Raw genomic sequence first — 24,940 nt, 5'->3', positions numbered from 1 at the left:
ACAGATGAGGAAAAAGAAATGCTACAAGGGGTTTTTGAGGAAAGTGAAGTTTTGAGATGCCTAAAATTTTGTGCAACAGACAAGGCACCTGGCCCAGACAGCTTCACAAAGGGTTTCTTCATAAAATGTTTGGAGATACTGAAACAAGACATAATGCTGGCCTTTAGAATTTCCATGAATAAGAAATGTTTGAAAGAAGCCTTAATTCCACTTTCATAACTCTCATTCCAAAGAAAAAAGGAGCCAAAAGAGTTGAGATTTTTAGACCAATCGGTATGATATGCAATATCTACAAGTTATTTGCCAAAGTATTGACAAAAAGGCTGAAAGGTGTGATAGCCAAGTTGATTGATTCACAACAAATTGCTTTCATCAAAGGTAGACAAATCATGGATGTAGTGCTAATAGCAAATGAAGCCGTTGACTCCAGATTAAACCAGAAGAAGCCCGAAATCCTATGTAAGCTAGACATGGAGAAGGCATATGACCATGTTAACTGGGAGTACTTATTGGATTCTATGAAAAGAATGGGTTTTGGTCAGAAGTGGATACGATGGATAAAATACTGCATCTCAACTGTGAGATTTTCCGTACTAATCAATGGCTCGCCAGTAGGATTTTTCGATGCACAAAGGGTTTAAGACAAGAGATCCTTTGTCACCCTTTCTCTTCTTAATAGCTATGGAGGGTCTAAATAACATGATCAAAACAGCAAACATGAATGGGTGGCTCAGAGGATTTAATCTGGCCAGAATTGGACAAAGGAACCTAGAGATAACTCACTTGCAATATGTTGATGATACTCAAGCTATGTGATGCTCAAGAGGATAAACTCAAAACCCTGAGGGTGAATTTGGTACTTTTTGAAGGGATTTCTGGGTTGCACATTAATTGGAGGAAAAGTTTTCTATATCCTACTAATGAGGTACAAAACATGGAGTCATTGAATGCAATCCTAGGTGGTGAATTGGGAATCCTACCCACTATCTATCTAGGGATGCCATTGGGAGCAGAATCACAATCAACTGAAATATGGAATAATGTGATTGAAAGGTGTGAAAAGAAACTGGCAAGATGGAAGACTCAATATTTATCCAGGGGAGGCAGACTAACTCTCATCAACTCAGTTCTTGATTCACTCTCAACTTACAAGATGTCTGTTTTTCCTATTCCAGTGGAGGTTATTAAAAGAATGAACAAAATAAGGAGGAAGTTTCCTTAGCAAGGAACCAAGGAAAGGAATGGTTATAATCTGGTCAAATGGGAAGCAGTGATAACTGAAAAAAGACAAAGGGATTTGGGAATCAAGAACTTGAAATTCCAAAGCAAGGCCCTTAGAATGAAGTGGTTATGGAAGTATAGTAATGAGAACTTGACTCTATGAAGGAATGTCATTAATGCAAAGTATGAAGAGGAAGACCACTGGATGACCAAGGAAATAACTACGCCCTACGAAGTTAGTTTATGGAGTTCTATTTGTGGAATGAATTCAAAACCAACATTAAGATTAAAGTGGTAAATGGAGCTAAAACAGATTTTTGGAAAGATGAATGTCATGAAGTGGGAAGACTAGAAAATTTGTTCCCAAATATTTATGCATTAGTCTCTCATCAACAAAAGACTATTGCGGAGTTCTAGACACCCCATGGATGGAGCTTCAACTTTAGAAGGCATATAAATGATTGGGAAATCCAAATAGTAGCAGATTTCTTCAATACCATCGAACATTTTAATGGACTAGACGCACTAGATGCAGGTCAAGATACCTTGTGGTGGAAAGCCAACAAAAAGTCTGGAAAAACAAAATCCCTCATAAAGTGACTTGTTTTCTTTGGTTGCTAGCCAAGGAAGCAGTTCTCCCCCAAGACAATCTGATGAGAAGAGGGATACCACTTTGCCCTAGGTGGTTTTTTTTTGGGGGGGGGGGAGAGGGGAATGCCGAGACAGTTAAACATCTTTCTTCATTGCAAAGTCACTAGACAGCTATGGAAGATTTTCCTAAATCTCAAAGGCATCTCCTGGACTATGCCTTGAAAGATTACTGAAGCAATCGAGTGCTGGGAGGAAGCTGGAGCGCAAGCAAAAAACAGAGATACATGGAGGATTGTCCCTGCTTGTATCTAGTATCTAGTGGACAATTTGGAAGGAGAGGAATGCTAGGTGCTTTGATAGCATAGAGAATATATGCAAAAGATTAAGCTAAACTGTCTTTTGTTATTTTGTTTTTGGTGTAATCAAGTATACTCAAATAACAGTATCTCCCTAATTGATGTTCTAGATTCTATTTAGCTAGGAGTTAGCAGAACTTGGAAGTAAATATTGTAATTATGGTTTTTTTTAGTACAACCTATGCACTGTATGTGAGAAATATATGTTACCAGTTTCAAAAAAAAAAAAAAAGTTTAAACAAAAACCTCTGCAAAAGTTTCCTAGTAATGATAAAGTTCTTTCGGAAAAGCAAGAATTATGGCAACACCATACCATAATGTTTTTCTATTGGACCTCGTAAATAAGAACTTGTCCAAAAATAATAGGACAAAAAAGTTATAAATAAACCTCATGGCAGCAACAAACCATAATGACTTTTCGTTGTCCAACGAAATTAAAGAGAAACAAAAGTCAGCATTACATAGGCAAATACCTGCTATTCAGCCTCAAATCCATCATATGCACAAACAGATCAATACAACGATGACGAGCTAACTGAGAAGCATAAATCCCAACCAATTCTTCGTGTTGCTTTGTAAATAGAAACATAGTATACCTGCAATTGCAATTCAGGTTTCAGAAGCACATAACATAGTGCTAAAAAATCACAAAACACCGGATATTGGATGATAATATTTGAAAATAACACTGAAAATAGTGCAGTACTACGTAGATGTTTTACAATAATGAGCAGATAAACTTGATACAATGAAAAAAAAAAAATCAACAGCGAAGTCATTAACTCTTCACGAAACTTGTCACAAAAGGCAAATCCAATCAATCAAGAAACAACATAAATATACGGAACCAAGTCTAGTCTCTTTGTTCGAGTTTGGAGTTTAGTGATTGCAACCCCACTTCAATCAGAACACTATTGGATTTCTTAGCTGATCTGGTCTATCATAGCATAAACATCTTAAATGTATTTATCGTCTTTACCGTGTGTTATGCACAAGTCGAATAATATTTTGCAATAAGTACTAACCAAAGACCACCTACACAGCTACATAAGTCAAAACATCTCATAATCAATTGTATTACAGACTTTTTTTCTGGATAAGGTAGACAATTTTATAAAAAATTGGGTGGAAAACCCCGTATACATATGCCAAAGAAGAGAACCTACACCAAAATATGGTTCTCACCAAAAAAGGTCCAATCCTCTATACAAATTGGAACCTCGCAAGTACACAAAAAGTGAACTAGGTACAAAAAACTACTCTTTAACTTTATGAAATCAAGTTCTACCCCTTCAAAAGCCCTCCTATTCTTCTCTAGCCAAATGACCCACATGACTACCAAGGGGGAAACGATCCATGCTCTCGAGCTTTCCTTCCCTCTGTTAAGAGTCCAACTTTGCAAAGCCTCCTTCACTGTGCCCGGCATGACCCATTGCATCCTAAACAAACTTAGGGCCACCCTCCATAACCAACTAGCCACCTTACAATGAGAAGAAGATGATCTACACTTCTGCTGGTACTTTTACACATGAAACACCAACTGACATGAGTGATTTTCTTCTTTCTCAGATTCTCCGTTGGTAATATCACACACCCCTTGCCACCAACCATACAAAGAAACAAACCTTCCTTGGTGCTCTAGGAATCCAAATGGAGTCATGAAGAAAGGTACCTTCATCTCTCACTAGCAACCTCTTATAGGAAGAGCTAATAGTGAATAAGCCGTCACCACTCTCCTGCCACCTCCATGCACCTAACAAGTTGTTTGATATGTCTAGCCCATTCCAAAGCTCTAACAAATTGTGAAATACTACCATCTCCCAATCATGTAGGCTCCTTCTGAATCTTAAATCCCAGTGAATTGCACCCTCATGAGGCCTACAGATTATCACTCATTTTCATGCTTTTAATTTTCTCTTTTAACTCATAATTCACGTACCTCGAATCAAATAAAATAGCAACAGTAAAAACTTGTAATTTTCCACCAAAATTACATAAGATGCTATAAGCAATGGGAATCATGAACGTGTTTGGAAATCAAGCAATAAAAAGAACATTCCCATTGATTCAACATATACCTTCTACATTTATCAACACCACCACCACCAATAAAAAGAACAAGCTAAGTAGTACTTACATGTGAAGAATGAGGTCACCAACCGTCAGTAATTTCTCTCTAAAATCATCTTTCATTTGATCTTCGAGTAAGTATCGGAGCACAAGCACTAAGTGTGCACCAAGGCGCATCATTTGTGGATCACCATGAGGTCTAAGCAAGAGAAAATGCACATTCAGCATAAATCACATCCAACATAAACTTTATGTCCAAGAATACAAGTACTCATGCATATTGTGAACTAGTCTATTACTAACCACATGCATAGATAAATCATCCATTTAATTCTAACTATCAATGACACAGACTATTCTGTAAGATCCAGGAGACCAAAAACAACAAACGCACCTTCAGCTTACAGGAAGCCTAACCCCTTGGGACAATTGACACCAGGAAATCTAACATGCTAAAGATAAGAGGGAAGGCTCAGTATGTGAAGTGTGTTAAGTTTTTTGATGAGGTGGTCATACAAAACTCAACACGTCGCCAGAATAAGCAGAAGTCCTGGCTTTATATCTCATTACTACCGTTTTAGAAAAGGAACTTCGCATGTTGGACAAGAAAAAGAATGAGACTGAAACATGAAGCGGTGTGTTAGTTAGTAATTAAACAAAAAATGTGTTCCGTCTCTAGCAACTTCAACTATTTGACGAGGTGGTCACACAATTCAATAGTGTTAAAATGCTAGCAAAATTCTCAAAGAAACTATCAAGGAGCTTTATAAGGACAATAAGAATAAAAACACAACTGGAATAACCTAATCTTGGTGTGTATAAGCAGCAGTGAGCCTCAGCTCATGACAATAAAGTGTGAAAGGTTTACTTACCTGAAGAAGGTTTCATCATCTTCAGAAGGCGATATCCAAGACCATATGATGTCCAGCAAACTTGGTATGTCTCCTAACATAAGGTTCATCTGTTCAAAAGTTTTGGTTAAATATGAAGAACAGATCAGTGCAACTAGAATACTTCGGAAGTGAAGACGGTACTTAGCTATTATACACTAATATCTTCCACGTGGGAAAGATGTACTAACTTACAATGATACCAAGAAAAAGGATAGGATGAAAGACACTGTACCCAAAGTAATTACCTGCCTGAGCCACTATATACACAAAACTGTTAAGGCAAAGAAGATGGAAGGAGTCGAGCTTGTCTGGGAGTGATACAAGACCATGTGAGGGGGAGTCCTAAATACCAGATTTTATGGTGTATAGAGCTATAGGTTGAGCTGTCACAACAATAGATTCAATGCATATGCGTGGTAAATTTGTGACAGGAATAACGTCAAAGAAATATGACATCCATGGATGTGGAAAGTAGCATGCAATGGTACCCTATTTCTCCTTCTAAAGATCATCAGAAATTACTTAAATCAATAGACAAGACAGACCAATGTTCACAGACAGTGCTTCTTTATCATTCAACACAGCAGACTGTATAACAGCTTATGGAAAACCACATAGTATTTACAATTTGTAGTAGTACATTAAAGATAAAACTTTCTTTTTTAATAACCATGGTGTCCGGGCCAAGTTGCGCAAACCTTGACTAATTTCATGGGACACCTTGCCACCTCCCACCACCACCAGCTACTAGGTAACTCTGTCCATCAAGGCTAGGACGGATGGGAAGAAATCACCTAGTGTTTTTGTCCCTACTGGGATGTAAATCTGAGACCTCATGGTTTTCAACTCACTTCATTGACCACTAGACCATACCCTTGGGTGCAGTGCAGAAAAAGTATTTTAATGTGCTATACAGCCTTTCTCATCAAGTGTGTAGAGTGAAGACTTGCATTTAATATAAACTACGCTTCGGAGATTAAGTTGTTTGAAGCAAATGACCATGTATACTCACGACAAGTACATTAACTGGTAAGATGCATCTCGTTATCAAAAAGGGGGATACTAATTTTTCCAATGGATGAAAGGACTAAATAGAGGTTAAAACAGATCACTATTCAAAATAAAAAGTACAACGGTTAAGAGACGTTATGAAACCACGACTCTATACCTCAATTTGTCTCTGCTGCTCCTTGCACGATCGAGCAACAATTTCATGCACTGTATCGCTAGATAACCAAGAATTCATATGGATATCAGATAGGAAGTAGCAAAGAAAAATATGCTGCAAAATCTGGATTTCATAGTTACCTTGAATGGAGTTTTTGAAGAAGGGCAGAAAGGTGCCTAGGTTGCTGATTCACAACTTGAAGTGGCCAACTATCTGGTCCACCAGTTGGCTGAGAAGCGCCATCGGTAAAATCTGGACTTTTATTAATTGCTTCTTCAAAATTCTTGAAGTATCCACCAGGTTGCAGGCGGGCCAATTCCACATCAACCTGAAAATCAAGCCATGATTTTGACATGGCCCAGCAAGCAGACTGCAACAAGAAAATATTGATTTCAATCTCAAGAGCAACCATCAAAGAAGCAGCAGAAGGAAACAGAGACAAGTGGAACCAAAGCTCCTTATGACAAATGCAAGCATATGGTTGCAAATAAGTTCATCCTCCGAACAGAAAGGATGAAACTAAATGCAGTAAAGCAATTTGTGATGAAAGAACAAAAGCAGTTTATGCAGAAATAGTGCTGTCAACACGATAAAAAAAAAGGGCAGCCTGGTGCACTAAAGCTGCCGCTATGCGCGGTATCCGGGGAAGGGCCCCACCACAAGGGTGTATTGTAGGCAGCCTTACATGCATTCTGCCAGAGGCTATTTCGAAGGCTTGAACCCGTGACCTCCTGATCACATAACAATTTTACCCGTTATTCCAAGGCTCTCTTCACTGTCAACACAATCAAACCAGGTTAATTATAAATACAAGAAACAATCAACAACCAAACCAGGTTAATTATATATATGTATATATAACGTAGTTTTAGTTTTTTAGTTTCTTGGTCCATTTGAATTTTCATTTTTGCTTGTATTTATAAGTAACCTGTTTTTTTCTGTGTTGACAACAATATTTCTGTATATGTATATGTATAAGTATAAGTATATGTATATGTATAAAAACTACAGAAATGCCAATTGAGTTTAAAAAGCACACTCAATTTTCATTCAGATGCAAAAAACACAGTTCAGGTTTTTACTAAAATTCAGTGAGTAGTTTTTTCACACAATTTCTAATTTCTTAGTTCTAAGCAAATAGCATATCCATCCGTAATATTTTATATTGACCATTAGTTACTATTGTCGCTCCGTTAAGACAGAAATCATGGGCCCTGAAACACATGCCTCCTTGGTCTTGCATCAAAATTGTATAACAACGGTGAAGTGCACCGTACTGCACCAACTTGAGGGCTCAAGTGTGCATCAAGAAACAAGAGTGCCTTTTAACAATAGTTGATAGAGGAGTATAATGCAGAGTTGACCATAAAACTATGGAACGGCAATGTGTGCACCATGTGATTGAAGCAACTGTTCTAAAGAAATGAAACTCAGAAAGTTGATAAAGATTTAAGTTAATCTATGCAACCAACTGCCATTGCATATTGTTTCTAATTCAAACCCCTGATTGGGTCAAGCACATTGAGGCTGATTATGACCTAATTCATAAGAAGATACATAATAGACACATTTTCAAGAGCAATTCATAAGCTAGCAGGTACGTCAACTAAAGCTTGTCTATTGCTTCCAACGTAACTCCATAAGAGTATCAATCGATCAACGCTTTATTCATAAGAAGATAAATTCTACACGTATAAAAACTATTTTTGTGGTTCCATTCATTAGCTAGCAGATATTTCACTCAAGCAAGGATTAAGTGCACGGGAAGCAAACTTGGAGCAAATAATCTTTAATCTACAATTTAGAAGTGTTAGTATGTGCCTAGGTCTAAGGATAAAAATAGGCTAGGTCAAAATGATGGGACCAGGACCGTACTTGCATATACTCGCTCCGTCCATCTTTATTTGTCCACTATATTAAAATAAATTTCTACCAATACTTGTCCAGTTTGGAAAACCAATGGATAATTTATCATTTTGTGTCCATTTTACCTTTGCTATTAAATACTATTCATTACCCAACACATTTGTCAAAGCATTAAATTCAGTATATTCAACGGGTGGTATACTAAAATTGCCTCTATTATTTATTGTTTCTTAAGGTGTGTGCCAAGTCAATAGTGGACAAGAAAAGATGGACGGAGGGAGTGCCTCTGAAACATATATGTAATACATTTTACAATATCTTAGAATATCATTTTGCAACTCTTTTTATCAAGCAACTGTTTTATAGATTCCAGAAAACAACCTGGTGTACACAGTACAACTCGAATAAAAATACTACTTTACATTCACAATTTCTGTGTCAATTTTATCTTTCAAAATTTACTTCACAGTGAACAAAATTTCGAGGAACAAAACGAATAAGGTTATTTGAGGAATAAATTCATATTTGTAAAAAATAAATGTTTAAAAAAAGAGCAAGGGCCGGGCCATCCAGATAACCCGTTCTGGATGAGACCTCATTTTGAAGTTTTAAATGGGCCCTGGACAGTGGACCAGTTTCTTAGGGGCGTCTTGGCCCATCTGCTTTTCATGTGTATCCAGTCTTCTCTTTTTCTTTTTTTAGCTCATTTGTACATCTAGAGTCATATGTGTTTAGGTTCATTGAATAGAACATTCATATGAACAGACAATAATAAGGAGTCCTTCTAATTAGAGGACCTTATCAAAGAAATTAAATAATCTGGTTTACATACTGAAGTCTCTCTGTCCCAATCTCAATGTCCCCTTCAAGAGGAAGTTTTAAGAAATGACAACTATGACCAGAATCTGTACAATATCTGAAAGATTAGAGAAGTTCCCGGAAGAGATCTAATCAACATTCAGCAAAATTTTCAATCCAAAGGCTACCAAACATGTAGTATCATGGAGATTAAAATATGAAAAACACTGCATTAACAAATGCAGGAATATTATACCTCCCAATCCATACATGTTGGAAGGATGCGTTTCAGATTACTGCACTGGGCTGCATATACTGCTGCTTCATACTTTCCACCATCTTGATCTGCAATATTCTTCAATGTAGCAAAACAAGTTCCATCAGTTCAACTGAAACCAACCCATCAACACATTCATAGATGGACCCAGAAAGGCACAACAGAAATAGACATCCATAAACCCAACATCTCTTGCATATACTATGAATAACATAATTATTTTTGGATAAAACAAAACCAAGAAATGGAATAGGAAAACTTCCATCACTGGAATTCCTATTTCCTACCTCTGAAGCACAATAGCAAGCCCATTTCCAGAGACGCCATTGATGACCAATTCCACTTTCCAGCTCAATGGCCTGTAAGGTTCTGTTCTTGCCATTTCTCACTAAGGCTTCCATGGAAGGGAATAGATCAAACCCTCCGAATGGAGATAGTGTTGCAGCTCTCCATGACTGTCAAGTCAATGGCTCAATGTTTTCTCAGAATAAGGGATAAAGTGTCATACTTCCCATAAAGATCGACATACCTGTCCAGCAGACCGGCAGAGGTTGCATGCTTCTTCCAGTCTCCCTGCCCTTAACAGAGTCCAGACATCCTCCAGAAGAGATTCATCTTGTTTCTATAGGTACAAGAAATTCCGAATGGCAAAATGAGTAACCCACACCATCAGTTGATAAGATATCTAGGCATCATGAAACGCACCAATATAAACTCCCACCCACGATGGTGGATACAAAGATCCTGGTTTTTCCCTTCCTTTTTCTCCATCCCCTCCCCACACGTCCCCTTTTTCACATGATTCATTTATAAAGCACGCAGGGAAACCAAAGATGCATAATAAATGATACATAAATTGAAAAGGACTACCATGAATGAACTGAATGAAGATAGGCATAATGAGGATGGAAGAAGACATGAGTTCCCATGAGAAAGCTGAAGCATGGTGGTTTACACCATATCTAAGCCTACGCCTACAGTTCAAAGGATGATGATACAAGGTCTTCCAATAATTCTACAACTAGAGATAGTTTTTCTGTTAATAAGAAAAATTCAACAAATTTTAACGATCCCAAAGAATCATCAATCATCCCGAAGGAGAACACATGGAGACACCTACGCAGATAATTAAGTCAATTTATTTGCAACAGAATACCTTGTCATCAGGTAACTGCTGAGCCTGTTCACGTGTAGGAGCATCAAAGTCCAAGTGATTAATTGTCTTTGGATTTGAAACACCTTTCTTCAGGAACCGTTGAGTGTGATGCCAAATTCCAGAGCTAGGGAGATAGGTGCCAACGTGAGATCCTCGCACCTGCAAACGTCATTAAGTACAGCATAATTAGAAACAAAAGCCACTACAAGATTTCACGGAAAAAAAGAGCAAAAATATGTTGACAATAGAAAATAGACACGGCACTGAAGTTATGGGCAGTCTTTCCCCCTTCATTTTTGGTATTATGCTAGATAACTAAACAAACAAATAAACCATCAAAGCCATCTCGCTTACACTCTATGATTTTCGTGCAAACAAGTGAAGAGAGATCGGGTGAAAAGGATGGCATCCCTTTGTTCCAGAAGAGAATGTAGCGAGAGAAAAAATAACACCTTGAAACTTTTGCTGCAATTACAAATATCCCAACAGATAAATGTGAGTAGAAAATATGATGTAACATCAAAGATCTTATCTCAAAATTTTACAAAAAAATATCTAGGAATCAAAGCCTGTTTTATCCATCCGACTGTCTGGAGAATTTTTCATTTTTCTTTTGAGAAGGTAACAATTTTGTAGTATAAACCAATACTTAGGTGGTAAAGTAGTGAATCCTAAAAACACAATATCAGTCCTAGAATGAATCTAAAACTTCTAGTATTGCTTCTGGCTCTGCATCTTCAGGGGAACTCTTTGTACAACAAAAACAAAGCAACAGAATACAATCTGTTTTAATCTTCTGTAAGGATCTACTCTTATCCTCAAAGCTCCTAGAATTCTTTTCTTTCCAAATGGTTCACCGTCATTTTCAAGTCCGCTAAGATGCCCGAGGTGTGGAGATTGAGAACAATGATTCCTTTATATAAGAACAAGGGTGACGTTCAGAGCTGTAACAACTATCGTGGTATTAAGTTGTTGAGTAACACGATGAAGATTTGGGAGAGGGTGGTGGAGCGGAGGTTGAGGAAGATAGTGTCTATTTCGGAGAATCAATTTGGATTAATGCCTGGTCGCTCGACGACTGAGGCAATTCACCTAGTGCGGAGACTAGTTGAGCAGTATAGAGAAAGGAAGAAGGATCTGCACATGGTGTTTATTGATTTGGAAAAGGCGTATGACAAAGTCCCTAGAGAGGTTCTTTGAAGATGCTTAGAGGCGAGGAGGGTTCCAGTGGCGTACATTCGCTCGATTAGGGATATGTACGAGGGGACGAAGACTCGGATAAGGATTGTGGGAGGGGGTTCCAAGCATTTTCTGGTCTTGACAGGATTGCACCAGGGATCGACTCTCAGTCCGTTTTTATTTGCCTTGGTAATGGATGTGTTGACATGGAGTATTCAAGGTGAGGTGCCGTGGTGTATGCTTTTTGCGGATGATGTAGTTTTGATAGATGAGTCACGACGAGGTGTTAATGATAAGTTGGAAGTTTGGAGGCAAACTCTTAAAGCTAAAGGATTCAAGTTGAGTAGGACCAAGACGGAGTATTTGGAGTGCAAGTTTAGTGACTCAAGGCAAGAGGACGAGATGGCAGTGAAGTTGGAGTCTCAGGTGGTTTGTAAGAGGGATAGTTTCAAGTACTTCAGGGAAATGGAGAGATTGACGAGGATGTCTCTCATCGTATCGGGGCAGGTTAGTTGAAATGGCGGCTCGCCTCGGGTAATTTATGCGACAAGAAAGTGCCTTCCAAGCTTAAAGGCAAATTCTACAGAGTTGCAGTCCGGACGGCTATGTTGTATGGAACGGAGTGTTGTCCTGTTAAGAATTTTCACGTCCAGAAGTTGAAGGTGGCGAAAATGAGGATGTTGCGCTGGATGTGTGGACTCACGAGGGCTGACAGGGTTAGGAATGAGTTTATTCGAGAGAAGGTGGGAGTGGTGCCGGTAGAGGATAAGTTACGGGAAGTGAGGTTGAGATGGTTTGGTCATGTGATGAGAAGGGGCACGGATGCCCCAGTTTGTAGGTGTGAGAAGTTGGCCTTGGATGGTTTCAAGCGGGGTAGGGGTAGACCAAAGAATTACTGGAGATGAGTGATTAAACGGGACTTGGAGCAGTTACGGCTCACTGAGGACATGACCCTTGATAGGAAGGTTTGGATGAAGAATATTAAGATAGAGGGCTAAGGTGTGTGGTCAAGTCTTAGGCTGTAGTTAGGAGAGTTTGGTGTAGCTCGGTTGGTAATGCTAGGGTTTGGGGGAGGAGGTGTCCTTTGTTAGTTAAATGTGCTTTATTTTTGTGGTTGTTGTATCTCTGTTATTTTTATCATGCTGTATGCTTGCGACTTTTGTCTATGGTCCTTTGTCTTGAGCCGGGGGTCTATCGGAAACAGCCTCTCTACTTCGGGGTAGTGGCATGGACTGCATACATTTTACCCTCCCCAGACCCCACTATGTGGGAATAACTGGGTTTGTTGTTGTTTTTGCCAAATGGTCCACCGAATGCTTGCTGGAATAATCCTCCAGTAGCCTATGTCCTTTGCTCCCTTCCCTGCTTCTGCTTCTTCCCAGCTAGGAAGAGTGTCAACAACCATAATAGGCATTGTCCATTAGATGCCTCTGAGATTGATGAAAATCTTCCATAATTGATCAGTGATTCTGCAATGAAGGAACAAATGGCTCACCGTCTCAGCTGCTTCCCCACAAAGGCAGCAATGTGTCACCAAAATAATGCCTCTTTACCTCAAGTTCTCATGCATCAAAACAACCTCTTTTGTTAACAGCCAAGTGAAACATGCCAACTTGAGTGGTATCTTGTCTTTCCAGATCTCCAACCAAGGTCAGTTGAGGCTCTCTAACATGTCCAAGCTCATGATCTTGTACCCTGAGCTCACTTTATAAACCCCCTTGCTATGTCCAGTCTGCCATAGGCAGTCCACCCCTTCACACTTTGGAATGTTTCCAGCAGTTTTAAAAGCTCAACTAACCTATGTACTTCCCAGTCGTTAAGATATTTCTTCTGAGAGAGATATTCCAATCTTGCGGAGACCACATTTCTGCCACTGATCTTTCTTTTTGAAGAGCTAAGTCAAACATATCTAGAAAGAATTCAAATGAGCTTCTATTGCCTAAACAACTATCTTCCCAAAAGCTTGTTTTGTTGCCATCATGAACTCTGATGACAGTTTGACTTTTTAGAAAAGGCAACCAATTCCTGATTGATCTCCATACTGTCACACCATACGGGTTGTGTACTTGTTTAGTAACTCAAGAATCCATTTCTCCATACTTCATGTTATCACCTTGCGCCACAATGATTGTGGTTCTTGAGCATATCTCCACAACCACTTCAATCTTAGTGCCTTGCTTTGATTCTTCAAGTTTTTAATGTCTAGACCTCCTTGTTTTTTCCCAGTAATCAATACTTTCCACTTTACCAGGTGAAAACCTTTTCTTTTCTTGTTACCTTGTCGGAAAAAATCCCTTCTAAACTTGTCCAGTCTTTGTACTATACCTGCAGGGATTGGAAACAAAGTTAGCATGTAAAAGGGGAGGACATCCAGGACTGCATTGATCAGTGTAAGCCTGCCCCCTATGGACAAGTATTGTGCCTTCCATCTAGCCAATTTCTTCTCACATTTCTACAAAACCGAGTCCCAGATATGTTTAGAATTTGACGTTGCCCCCAAAGGCATCCCAAGATAAACCAAGGGCAATGCTCCCACTTCACCCCCTAACACAGACGCCAATAGATTCATGTTAGGAACTAACTTTATAGGATAGAGGTGGCTCTTTCCCCAATTGATGTGGAGACCTGAAATACCTTCAAATAGTACCAGAATGACCCTTAAATATTCCAGTTGCTCCTCGTTTGCATCACAGAAAATTCAACTTCTTTATTTCATGGGTCCTTGCAGTAACTGGTTAAGTTGCTACCATGTGACCAGCAAGTCACGGGTTCAAGCCGTGGAAATAGTCTCTGGCAGAAATGCAAGGTACGGCAGCATACAATAGACCCTTGTGGTCTGGCCCTTCCCCGGACACTGTGTATAGTGGGAGCTTTAGTGCACGAGGCTGCCCGTTTCTTTTCAATTTTATTTCATGGATCCCTCAGACTATCTTTCAACACCTTTCTGACATGCTTTCATGACCCATTCATCGACGAAAAAATGATTTCATAACCCAATAATCAAATGCCATCATCAGTGTGTACAAACACGAGTATCAGAAAGTGTCATCATCTTCCGTAGACAAAGTACCTCAGTATATTTTTGTTTACTCTTCAATTGCTTGATCACAGTAACAAACCTTAGACTTAGGCATTTTCAATTGTTTCCTCTGTGAAGTTCACTACAAAGAAAATGCCCATTTCTCACCAAAATTTAACTATAATGTAGGTTATAACCAAGCCACCTTGGATTGACTCAATTAAAGTTTTACTTAAGAAAGAATATCACCATACCAGGTATAAATTTGAGGCAAGTGCAAGACCTAAAAAACTTAGCTTTAACAAGCCAAAGATCAAGATAAAGGAGCATAATTCTGTTGATTTTATTAGGTTTCTGCAAATTGAATGCAGGCCTTACAACCAAACTTTAGTCAAAATCTTTTGAGCTGAAAGAATCACTCTAGAAACCCTCTCTTCCCTCGACAATTTTCAATATTTTAATACATTCCAACGAATTTGGAATTAAAGGGGGAGCTGATTAATTAATTTATTACATCCCCGACGAAGCTTAAACAAATATTTGTAATAGATAAAATCACATAAAATTCAGAATATAAAGGAAGATGAAACTTATGTTAGCCTGTTTAGTCCCACATTGGTCAAGTCTATGAGCCATTATCTCACTAAATGATCTTCAACTATATGATCTCAAATAATCGTCACCTGATGAGCTATAATTTTTGGGGTTACACTAAGTACAAGGTCCATATTCTTAATATGATATTCATGTTGTTTGGTTACACAATGTGGGACCCATACTATATTACTCTATGTTCCACATAATTTGCAGGGGTGCAGTCAAATCCAGCTTGTAGGTCAAGTTCGGTTCAAGGTTCATTTTTTCACATAGTCAGTTAGACTGCTTGCACATTTACATAAAGATCAAAACCTAGAACCAACAAGTTTCAACGAATCTGCCGAAGTGTGTGTGCACTTCTCTAATATACATAAAAATTCTATTTGTGTACATTGCATGTAAGGCTTGCAGTGACACATTTTTTGAAAAAGTAGAATATGTTCCAAATTGTTTTTAGGCGAAAACACCTTAAAATTCTGAAGAAACACTGAAAATATTGATATTTTCTGGAACTTTACACCCTGGACTACAAAAACAAACCAGGAAATATGATTAATGAAAATGGCAATCACTGAGCTGGGGGTCTATCGGAAACAACCTCTCTACTTCTTTGGAGGTAGCGGTATGGACTGCGTACATTCTACCCTCCCCAGACCCCACTTTGTGGGAATACACTGGGTTTGTTGTTGTTGTTGTTGGTTCAATGAGAAACTGAGATTGTTTTGATATAAGGTGAATGATGCCATTGGTTCCAGGGGACATCCAATAAAACAGTGATACAATCTCTTTTTTTCTTTTTAGATAAGGTACTATCAAACTATTTCATCACACTAAGCATCAAGGTTCACCTCAATCATCCACATTCAACTATCCAGGGAGCAGGTATGCAATGCACAAGTACAATGTCATAAATATTTCTAATTAACTCAGACGTGTAAATCTGTAAAAGGAAATGTTTAACACCCCTGGTTAAATTATGGGCTTGATTGATTTGAAAAAAAGAACTGAGCGTATAGGGAAGACCGGCAAAAATAAGAGAACTGCAGAAAAAATGTGCTAAAACCAAGTTAAATTTTATAATTTACTAACTCATTACCTTTCTGTCCAAGTCAAGGGCTTTGGAAGCTAATCCTTCAAGCCACTGAACAATTCGTAGGCATAGTTGGGCTGTATGATTCTTCACTACAAACTGGCAAGCTTCTAAGTGTGAAGTAGTCGGTAACTGGACAGAACATCACATAATACATAAATATTAAACACAAAGGGAACAAAACAAGCTAACAGCGATACTACTGGTATGTTAACAACTAAAGATACATCACCATGATTAGGTCTTCAGGAAGTTGTTCATTTCCTGCAAGTGGATGAAATATTCAATTTTAAAAACAAGTTGCAATACTATAAAAAGAACTAACATCAAAACAATCATTTTGAGCTGGATACTGTTTTTTGCTATGAAAACCTTTGCAGTAAAATAGCTGAAACACACACAGCTCAAAGTGACTTATGTCCACAAATCCTTTTTCCAAGTGCCAAATGCAGACTACATTTTTGGCAATCACTTATGAGAAAGAACATGAAACACTTAAGCTATCTCCTAGTGTTAACTGTGCACAAATTTTCATATTTTTACAGTTAGATGGAAGAAAAATATGCCTTCCATTCTACCGATGAGAAATGACTTTTTGTCATCAAAATTATCAAAGTTTTAAGTTGACAATGATGTCCATTAATTCAAATTTCCAGACTGAACCTTGCACACTTCAGAACTAAATTGAGAATACTATCGACAATAATGATTAGATTTTCACGACATTTATTAGTATACAGATTTTTAAAATAAAAATAATCAAACTGGGTAGTTTAACATCAGAAATTTAATTTAAGTCATAAGAAAATGGAGTAACAACTAAGCCTTTCCCAAAAACATACACAATTTTTAGAATGGTAACATGTCCAAGACACAATTTCTCACTACCAAAAGTAAGGAGTGCGAAAACTTGTCTAGTGATAACTAAGAAACATTAAAAGGTTGACGACTTATTTCCTTTTCCATAAAGATGCCACAAGAGAGACCATGAAGCTGCCTCATCAAGCAAAATCCGAGCCTTCTGTCTCATCAATTTGTCCTCCATAACTCTGTGCATGTCATTAGAACCATACCTACAGGAAAAGATCATAAATAATTGCAGTATCACATGAAAACACTAACGGACATATCCCCTAATTGGGACTACATTACAATGTTCACAGTAACATCAGAGAATGTGGGCAAACATCATCAATTTGACAAATTTGGCATGTTAGTTTTTTTGTTTTACTGTTTTAGTCATTACAACTATTTTGGCATATCTTTGTAAGATATTTGCTAAGGAGAGAAGTTTCTCTGCTACTAGTCAGAGCACATATTTCTATAAAGCCGCTTGCCAAATAAGAAAGATTGATACACTGAAATGAGGAGGATTTACTGAACCAAATAAAACAAGGAAGACTAATTGCTAATTCAGAAACAGTTTAGGGACCTCCAACTCAATTGGCTGAATACATGTACACGAACAAGCAAATCGGGAGTATCTACAGGCTGGGTTTAATGAAATTTCCTTTTTTCTCCTATTTTTAAGACTAATGGAAGAAGCATAACAGTTGGAAAATCATTTTTAAAGAGTAAAAATGAGAATCCAAACCAAAGAAGATTTAAATGACTGCAAAAGGGACACAGCAAGAGAAGAAAAAAAAAGGAAGGTTGACAAAGAGCCCTACGACCAAAATGGCAAAACTAGTCCAAGGCTTTGGAGGGCTCTCTTAGTATGCTGTTCCGGGAGGAAATGTCAACCCAGTTTGAGATCCTAGTTTGCGAATCTGAATAAACTCGAGAGAAGTTTATCCAGTTTTTCCTAAGCTAAAGAGGATTCAAAATATTTCTACAATAGGAATTTGAGATCGTCAAACATTTCAAAGAACCCAAACATGTAATTGATGATACTTTAGTATTTTTGGATAAAAATACACTAGTGGGATTCTGTTAGTTTGATCTTACGGAAGGAACACCAAGCCAATTTCGGCATCTTAGTTTGTTAATCTGGATTGAAGTTTATCCATTTTTAACTCAAGTTAAAGAGGATCCAGAATATTTCTGCGGCGGGGAATTTGAGATTGTCAATCACTTCAAAGAACCCAAGCATGTAACTGATGATTCTTGAGTATTTTTGGAACAAAAAAGCTGCACTGGAAGTAACTAAAAAAACTAATAAACAAAGCCATAATTAAAAATAGCTTATTCTCCCATATATTTCAGATGAATTGAACATCCACCTTTCCTTTTAGCTTTATTTCAATACAAATCCAGAACAGCACTTTTCCAGCTCCCATCAATTCATCTCTTTTTTGACAATGGTAACATTACCCATCAATTCATCTCTTTCTTTCCTTTTTATCTTTTTCTTTTTTTTTTTTCCTTTTTTATCTACTAAACTCATCTATTTCTTATTCCTATAGAATCAAAGGTAACCAACCAACAATAAACACAACACATTGTCAGCTCTCATTAATAGATATAAACAGTCAAATAGAGACATTCATTAGGGATAGAATGCAATACAACAGGGCAACATACATACCTAATTGACTCTGAAACTTCACGGCAACAATTCTCAAAATGTAATATCAAGTCAGGGATAGAAATTAGCCCTACAGCACATAGAAACAGAAACAGTTAGGTATCAAACTCTATACATAGTTCCTTATTCATGGCATACTATGAAAACTTTTCTCCTTAAGACTAATATTTTAATCTCCACTGCATAATGATAATGTCAATGTATCTTAAGTTCAAGTCTTTCCAAAGCCTAATTCAGTCCATAAATTAAGAAATAACAGTCCTAACATGTCCTGTCTGTAAAAAAATGTGTGAACCAAAAGATTTGAAGTTCGGTTTAAGCAAACACCAAACTTTCTTTATTCCGAGCGCATGATCTGCATCAAATAGAGAAGAGTATGTCTTAACAGAAAAATAAGAATTCTCTGGCTCTCTCTCTGTTTCCTATTGAATCCAGCTTCTACAGAAAGTACACACGTCATCTTCGTAATATATAGAAAAAAATAAATAGGATTGTGAATAATTCAAGATCCGATCAACATAAAGATTAAAGAGCTTGATATGTCAGGAAAGGTTGCAAAGAGATTTTCTTGGATGTGGATCATATTTTGTTACATTGCAAATTAGCCCCGAGGCTTAGAAAGGATATGTTTACATGGTTTGGCTTCAGTTGGGTAATGCCAAGATCCGTGGAGGAGTTGATGTTCAGTTGGAAGAGTGGATCTAGGAGAAGAAGGCACAAGGCGTGGAATGTTACTCTAGCTCTAATGTGGGTCATTTGGAAAGAGAGAAACAAGAGAGCTTTTGAAGGGGTGCAAATGAGCTTTGCTCGATGAGGAGTAGTCTCTAAGCCCTTTTTTTTTTTTGGTGCACCCATGTAGTTCCTGTTGGTATAGAGGATTGGGTGTCTTTTCGCAGAGAACCATATTTTGTAGGTCTCTCCTTTTGGTATATCTCTTGTATACCGCCAAGTTGGCCTCGTAATTATCAACGAAAACCTTACTTGATCCCAAGAACATCAGATCTGTGTAAGTTTCTAGAAAATATGTTGATGTCTAGAATACGAAACTTCACCAGAAAAGAAACAATAAGGCACTAAATTAGTTCTTAAGTCTATGAATCTGAATAATGAGCATGCAGAAAATCCCAAGAGAAGCTCCATGAAAACAAGTTAATCACACAAATCACTATACAGAGCTTAAAAATATGTATCATGCCTCTCCACTTCTCAAACTGCACTAAGACATTCAAGACAAGAAATTCTTTTTTAGCCCTGAAAAAATCAATTAACCAATCAATCCACTACACCTCAACCCCAAACAATCCGAATAGACTAATAATTTCAAAAAAATAGAGCTTTAAAACAATCTTACTAATAAGCACCTTGGAGAGCTGAATCCAGCAGAGAAGCAAATAAAGTAAATGTTGAGTCTCCGCTGTCTTGTGATGCATCATGCTCCTCCTTGCAGGTTGTAAGGGAAAGGCTACCACCTCGACGAATCAAATCAGTATCTGTATCTAATATCCCATGGCCACCAAGAGAGGGTCTCCTCCTAGAAGCAGTTTGTATTCCAGCAGGTGTTACATCAGCATCAATACTTTCAACTTCTTGTTTGATATTCTCCATAAAAAGAGCGCCATTCGATCTGACCTCACTGACCTTAGCAGCAGATCTTTCCCGATGAGGAGACAAGCTTGAGCCTGAACTCCTTTTCCTGCTCATGGTACTCACGCTTCAGTCCCAATATGAATTTTTTAAAAAGGAAAAAACAATGTACACACCAAGAGTATATGTCTAGCTAATAAAAATCATTGGCAATGCTATGAAACGGCACATATTTACTACAAACATATAAACAAGCAACCTTCGACTACAATAATTTAAATACTTCAGCAAAATAGCCACTCCAGATCCACTACACACGAATTCGCATGCTCTTGTACAATAATAGGAGTAACCAATGGTATTAGTTCAGTTATCTTACTCTTAAGTTCTTTTAGGGGGTTCAGCATTCTTTTTTTGATAGAAAGAGATATCGTGCCACTTGTCATCTCCACCAACACAGTCCAAAGCTACGAAGTAACTCTGTCCACCACTCATTGGACAAATGGGAAAAATTCACCTAGTATTTTGTCTCCACTAAGATTTAAACCCAAGACCTAATGGCTTTCAACTTACTTCATTGACCACTCACTGAAACCCTTGGGTGCAGGTTAGGGGTGGCAGCGGACCGGAGTTTATCCGGTTCCGGTCCGGTAACGCAACGGTACCAGTTGGTACCGGTATACCAGTACCCAACGACCCGGAATCCGGTACCGGTGCGGAGCATCGTTTTTTTCCGGTAGTTCCGGTGCCGGTTGTCCGGTTCCGGTCCCGCGCCGACCGGTGCAGTTTAATTTTTTTAAAAAAAAATTGTTTAGTATATAGCCATTGTTGACCGTTTGATTTTAGCCGTTGGAGGGGGCCAACAGCTATTTTGTGCCTCCCCCACCCAATTACCCCACTACCCCTTTAAATTTCTACTATAAATACCCTTTATTATCTATTCTTTTTTCTCACAAATTTCCCAATTTCTCATACTCTCTTAATATTCTCATACTCTCAATATTTATAGTTATTGTATTAATTGGAGTTGGAGATTTTTTTTTTGAAGATATTACAAGCTTCAATTATCATCTTTCAATTCCGACATTTGGTATACGTTTGCTTTTACGCTGCTTTTACGCAGACGTTCGGTATATTCGTTCCAACTTTAATCTCTATATTTTTATTTTTAGTATCTATATTTGTTTACTTACATTAATTTTTTGATTTATAATATTTATATTTCTTGTTTTAACATTTTAATTATATTTAAATTTAATCATGGATTTCAATAAGAGTAGTGGTAAAAGACCAATCTTTGGTAAGGTTTTTCGAAGAAATAAAAAAAATAGTGCTACTACTAGTTCATTACCGCCTAAATTTAGTGAAACAACTTCATCACAACCTAATGGTTTCGATGTTGGTGCTGGTATGGAATTAGACCATGAGACACTAAGTAGGCGTTATGATAATTTTGAGGAAGACTTACCGGAAAAAGATAATATAGAAGAACAAGAGTTAGGTAAAACCCCTACCCTTACTAGTCCGGTTACGGAATTACCAAAAGACGATGATGTACTTCCCCTTTACCGAAATTTAGTAGGGTCAAAGGTACTGAACGTCCTAAAAGGTCTTTAGTTTGGCAATTTATAAGTCAAGATAAGGTAAATAATATTGCTACTTGCAATAAATGTCAGAAAGTTGTGAAACATTTGACAGGAGGAAAAAATGGTGGGACAAGGTTGCTTACTACACATTTGAGGAAATGTAATAAAGAATTTATTTGTCTAGAAAATGACGTTAAGACAAAAAAAGGTGGTACACCATTGATGGAAGAATTTGTATGAGGTAATATGGTTCAAACGCGTTTAGATAGGTTTAACCCAGCTGGCCCAAGTTCTTCATTGACATATAGTGAAGAAGTAGATAGAGCAGAACAAGAGAAAATTGTTGTTGTTATGGGTTTGTCTTTTAGTTTTCCTTCACATCCCGGTTTTATTCATTATTTTCAACGAGTATATAATCCTTCTTTCAAAGGTTTTTCAAGAAATACAATTAAAAATGATATTTTTAAATTTCAAGCTGAACATTGTCATTTTCTTCGTTGCTTATTTAGTAAATTTGATGGTAGAGTATCTATTACTTCTGATATGGGTCGTAGTGTTCTCGGTAATGATTATTTTACTGTCACGGTTCATTCGATTGATCACCATTGGAACATGCAAAAAAGAATTATTGCTTATAAATATGTTGACGAGACTAAAACCGATAAATTTATATCTACTACAATAACGGATTGCTTAAAATATTTTAGACTTATTGATAAAACTATGACATGTACATTAGATAATGCTTCTAATAATTTGAAAGCCACTGATTTTTTAAATGCTAGACTATGTCCTATGGATGATGATTATTTTCATGTTAGATGTACTGCATATATTTTAAATTTGATAGTACATGATGGTGTTGAGTTGTTTGGAGATGATTGTTTTAAGGTTCGAATTGCTTGTAGTTTTATTTTTAAAAATTAAAAAAAGGCTATAATAGATGATTTTAAATATCAATGTACAAAATGTAAACTTCCATATAGAAAAGTTCCAAGAGAAATTCCTACTAAATGGAATTTTTTGTATCAAATGCTTGAAGTTGCTAGTGTATATCGTGAACCTATACAATTAGTTTTTCATTCGCTTAATTCGAATAATGATTTAAGGCTAGGTTCTGATGATTGGATTGAAGTAGAACTTTGTAAATTTTTGAAAACTTTTTATCAAGCTACGTAGACAGTATCTACACAATATACTCCAACTATTTCTTCTACTTTAGTAAATATTACTGCTATTTCTAAAGTACTTGCAAAATATGAAAAAAATTGTCCTTACAAAGAGACAATTGAAGCTATGGTTGATAAATTTTAAAAATATTTTTTCCTATTCCCCAAATTTTTTTGGCAGCTACTTTATTCAACCCATTTTACAAAGAACATGGTGTAATGATGATGGTTCAAAAATTTTACACCAATTTAGAAATTGAACCTCATGAAAAGTCATCAGTTGAAACTTGTTGTGCTAGCATAGCACCTAAAGCTAGGAGTTTATATAACATGTATCTAGTTATGAAACAAAATATTGCGTCGGTCGAACCTCCACTTCTAGACATAGATATGATGATTTAGATGACGAGATGGGTGAAGAACTTGGTCTTCAATGTGGTAGCAGTAATGATTTTGATTTGTATATTTCTCAGGATTGGGAAAGTAATAGAGATGCAAATGGACAACAACTTTTAGCATGATGGAAGACCCGTACAAGACAATTTCCAAAACTTTCAAGGGTGGTTCGAGATTTGCTAGCAAGTCAAGCTTCTTCAGCTGCTTCGGAGCAAACTTGTAGCGCAGGAAGATTTATGATTGGAGATCAGCGATATTCGTTGGCGGAGGATAATTTGGAGATTTCGGTATTATTTAGAGATTGGATCAATGCCGAACGAAGAAATTTTGGGCTCTCAAAATTACCGCCCCAAATTAAAGGCGAAATAGATGAAATATTTGAGGAGAGTCGTGATGATGGAATGGAAGCAATGGAAGAATAAGGAAAAAGACCAATTTCCAAAAATATAGAAATAGATAACTTACGTCTAGAATATTATGGACGTTATAGATATTAATAAGATTCTAGAATAAAGATCTAATTCAAACAGAACCCTTCCTAAAAGATGGCTGCATAGATTAGATTCTCTTTTAATATTTGTAATAAATGTACAACGTACTAAATTTGAATAAATATAAAGGCTATTCGCCTTAATTTTATTTTAAAATTTGTTTTGTTTGATGCAATTATAGTTTATATTTATAATTTTAACTAGAGAAGCATGGCCCGTGTCAGCACGGGCCCAACATTAAGATATTTATTTGTCTTTTCAATCTTGATATATTTAAATAAAAAATTTTAATAAAAGAATTGCATATGTTTTCTAGGATTCATCCGGAATCTAGCATGGGTTCAACATATGTTATTTTAAGATGTATTTAGAAAATTTAAATTGTTAACTATTATAATTTATAATATTTTTTATGTAATTTTGAAATTAATATACGTTACTTTTCTTGTCCAAATTTTTGTGGCGCTGATAGTCAATTATATTTAAAAAATAATTTAAGTTTTTAATTATTGTAATTTATAATACTTTTCTTCTATTCCAATTTCAGTGACACTAATATAATTTCAAGAGTCGACCAAATATTTTATATCTTTTAAATTTTTTAAGTTGTTAATTATTGTGATTTCTAGTATTTTTCATGTAATTTTTTTGAAATATATAGCATATTAAATTGTTTTTAGATATTTTAAGTTGTTAACTATTGTAATTTATAATACTTTTTATATAATTTTGGAATAATATATGCTACTTTCCTAGTCCAGAGTTTTGTGTCGACGATAGCCAATTATATTTTTTAAATAATTTAAATTTTTTATCATTGGGATTTATAATATTTTTTCTATTTCAACTTATGTGAACAATGCTTAAATGACCATAATAATTAATTAGGGGTGATATGGTAAAATC

At 36.8% G+C, this 24,940-nt stretch overlaps 1 protein-coding gene across 2 annotated transcripts in view; it reads right to left on the bottom strand.

Annotated features, from left to right (window-relative positions):
* The window catches only part of LOC107850542 (nuclear pore complex protein NUP107), a 41,522-nt gene that overhangs the window by 11,288 nt on the left and 5,294 nt on the right, over nt 1-24,940 (bottom strand). For both annotated transcript variants that reach the window (XM_016695143.2, XM_016695144.2), the window contains exons 2-15: nt 20,170-20,501; nt 18,809-18,878; nt 17,239-17,354; nt 16,514-16,545; nt 16,288-16,413; nt 10,397-10,555; nt 9,770-9,862; nt 9,528-9,695; nt 9,220-9,318; nt 6,440-6,669; nt 6,300-6,357; nt 5,111-5,199; nt 4,306-4,437; nt 2,642-2,764 (exon numbers count right to left, since the gene is read on the bottom strand). In XM_016695143.2, the coding sequence (XP_016550629.2) occupies nt 2,642-2,764; nt 4,306-4,437; nt 5,111-5,199; nt 6,300-6,357; nt 6,440-6,669; nt 9,220-9,318; nt 9,528-9,695; nt 9,770-9,862; nt 10,397-10,555; nt 16,288-16,413; nt 16,514-16,545; nt 17,239-17,354; nt 18,809-18,878; nt 20,170-20,501 (1,827 nt within the window). The remainder of the gene's footprint in view (nt 1-2,641; nt 2,765-4,305; nt 4,438-5,110; nt 5,200-6,299; nt 6,358-6,439; nt 6,670-9,219; nt 9,319-9,527; nt 9,696-9,769; nt 9,863-10,396; nt 10,556-16,287; nt 16,414-16,513; nt 16,546-17,238; nt 17,355-18,808; nt 18,879-20,169; nt 20,502-24,940) is intronic.

The sequence above is a fragment of the Capsicum annuum genome, chromosome 12 (assembly GCF_002878395.1).
Source record: "Capsicum annuum cultivar UCD-10X-F1 chromosome 12, UCD10Xv1.1, whole genome shotgun sequence".
In the NCBI taxonomy this organism is placed as follows: domain Eukaryota; kingdom Viridiplantae; phylum Streptophyta; class Magnoliopsida; order Solanales; family Solanaceae; genus Capsicum; species Capsicum annuum.
The sequence above is the reverse complement of the archived record's forward strand: the minus strand, read 5'-3'. Positions and strand labels throughout refer to the sequence as shown.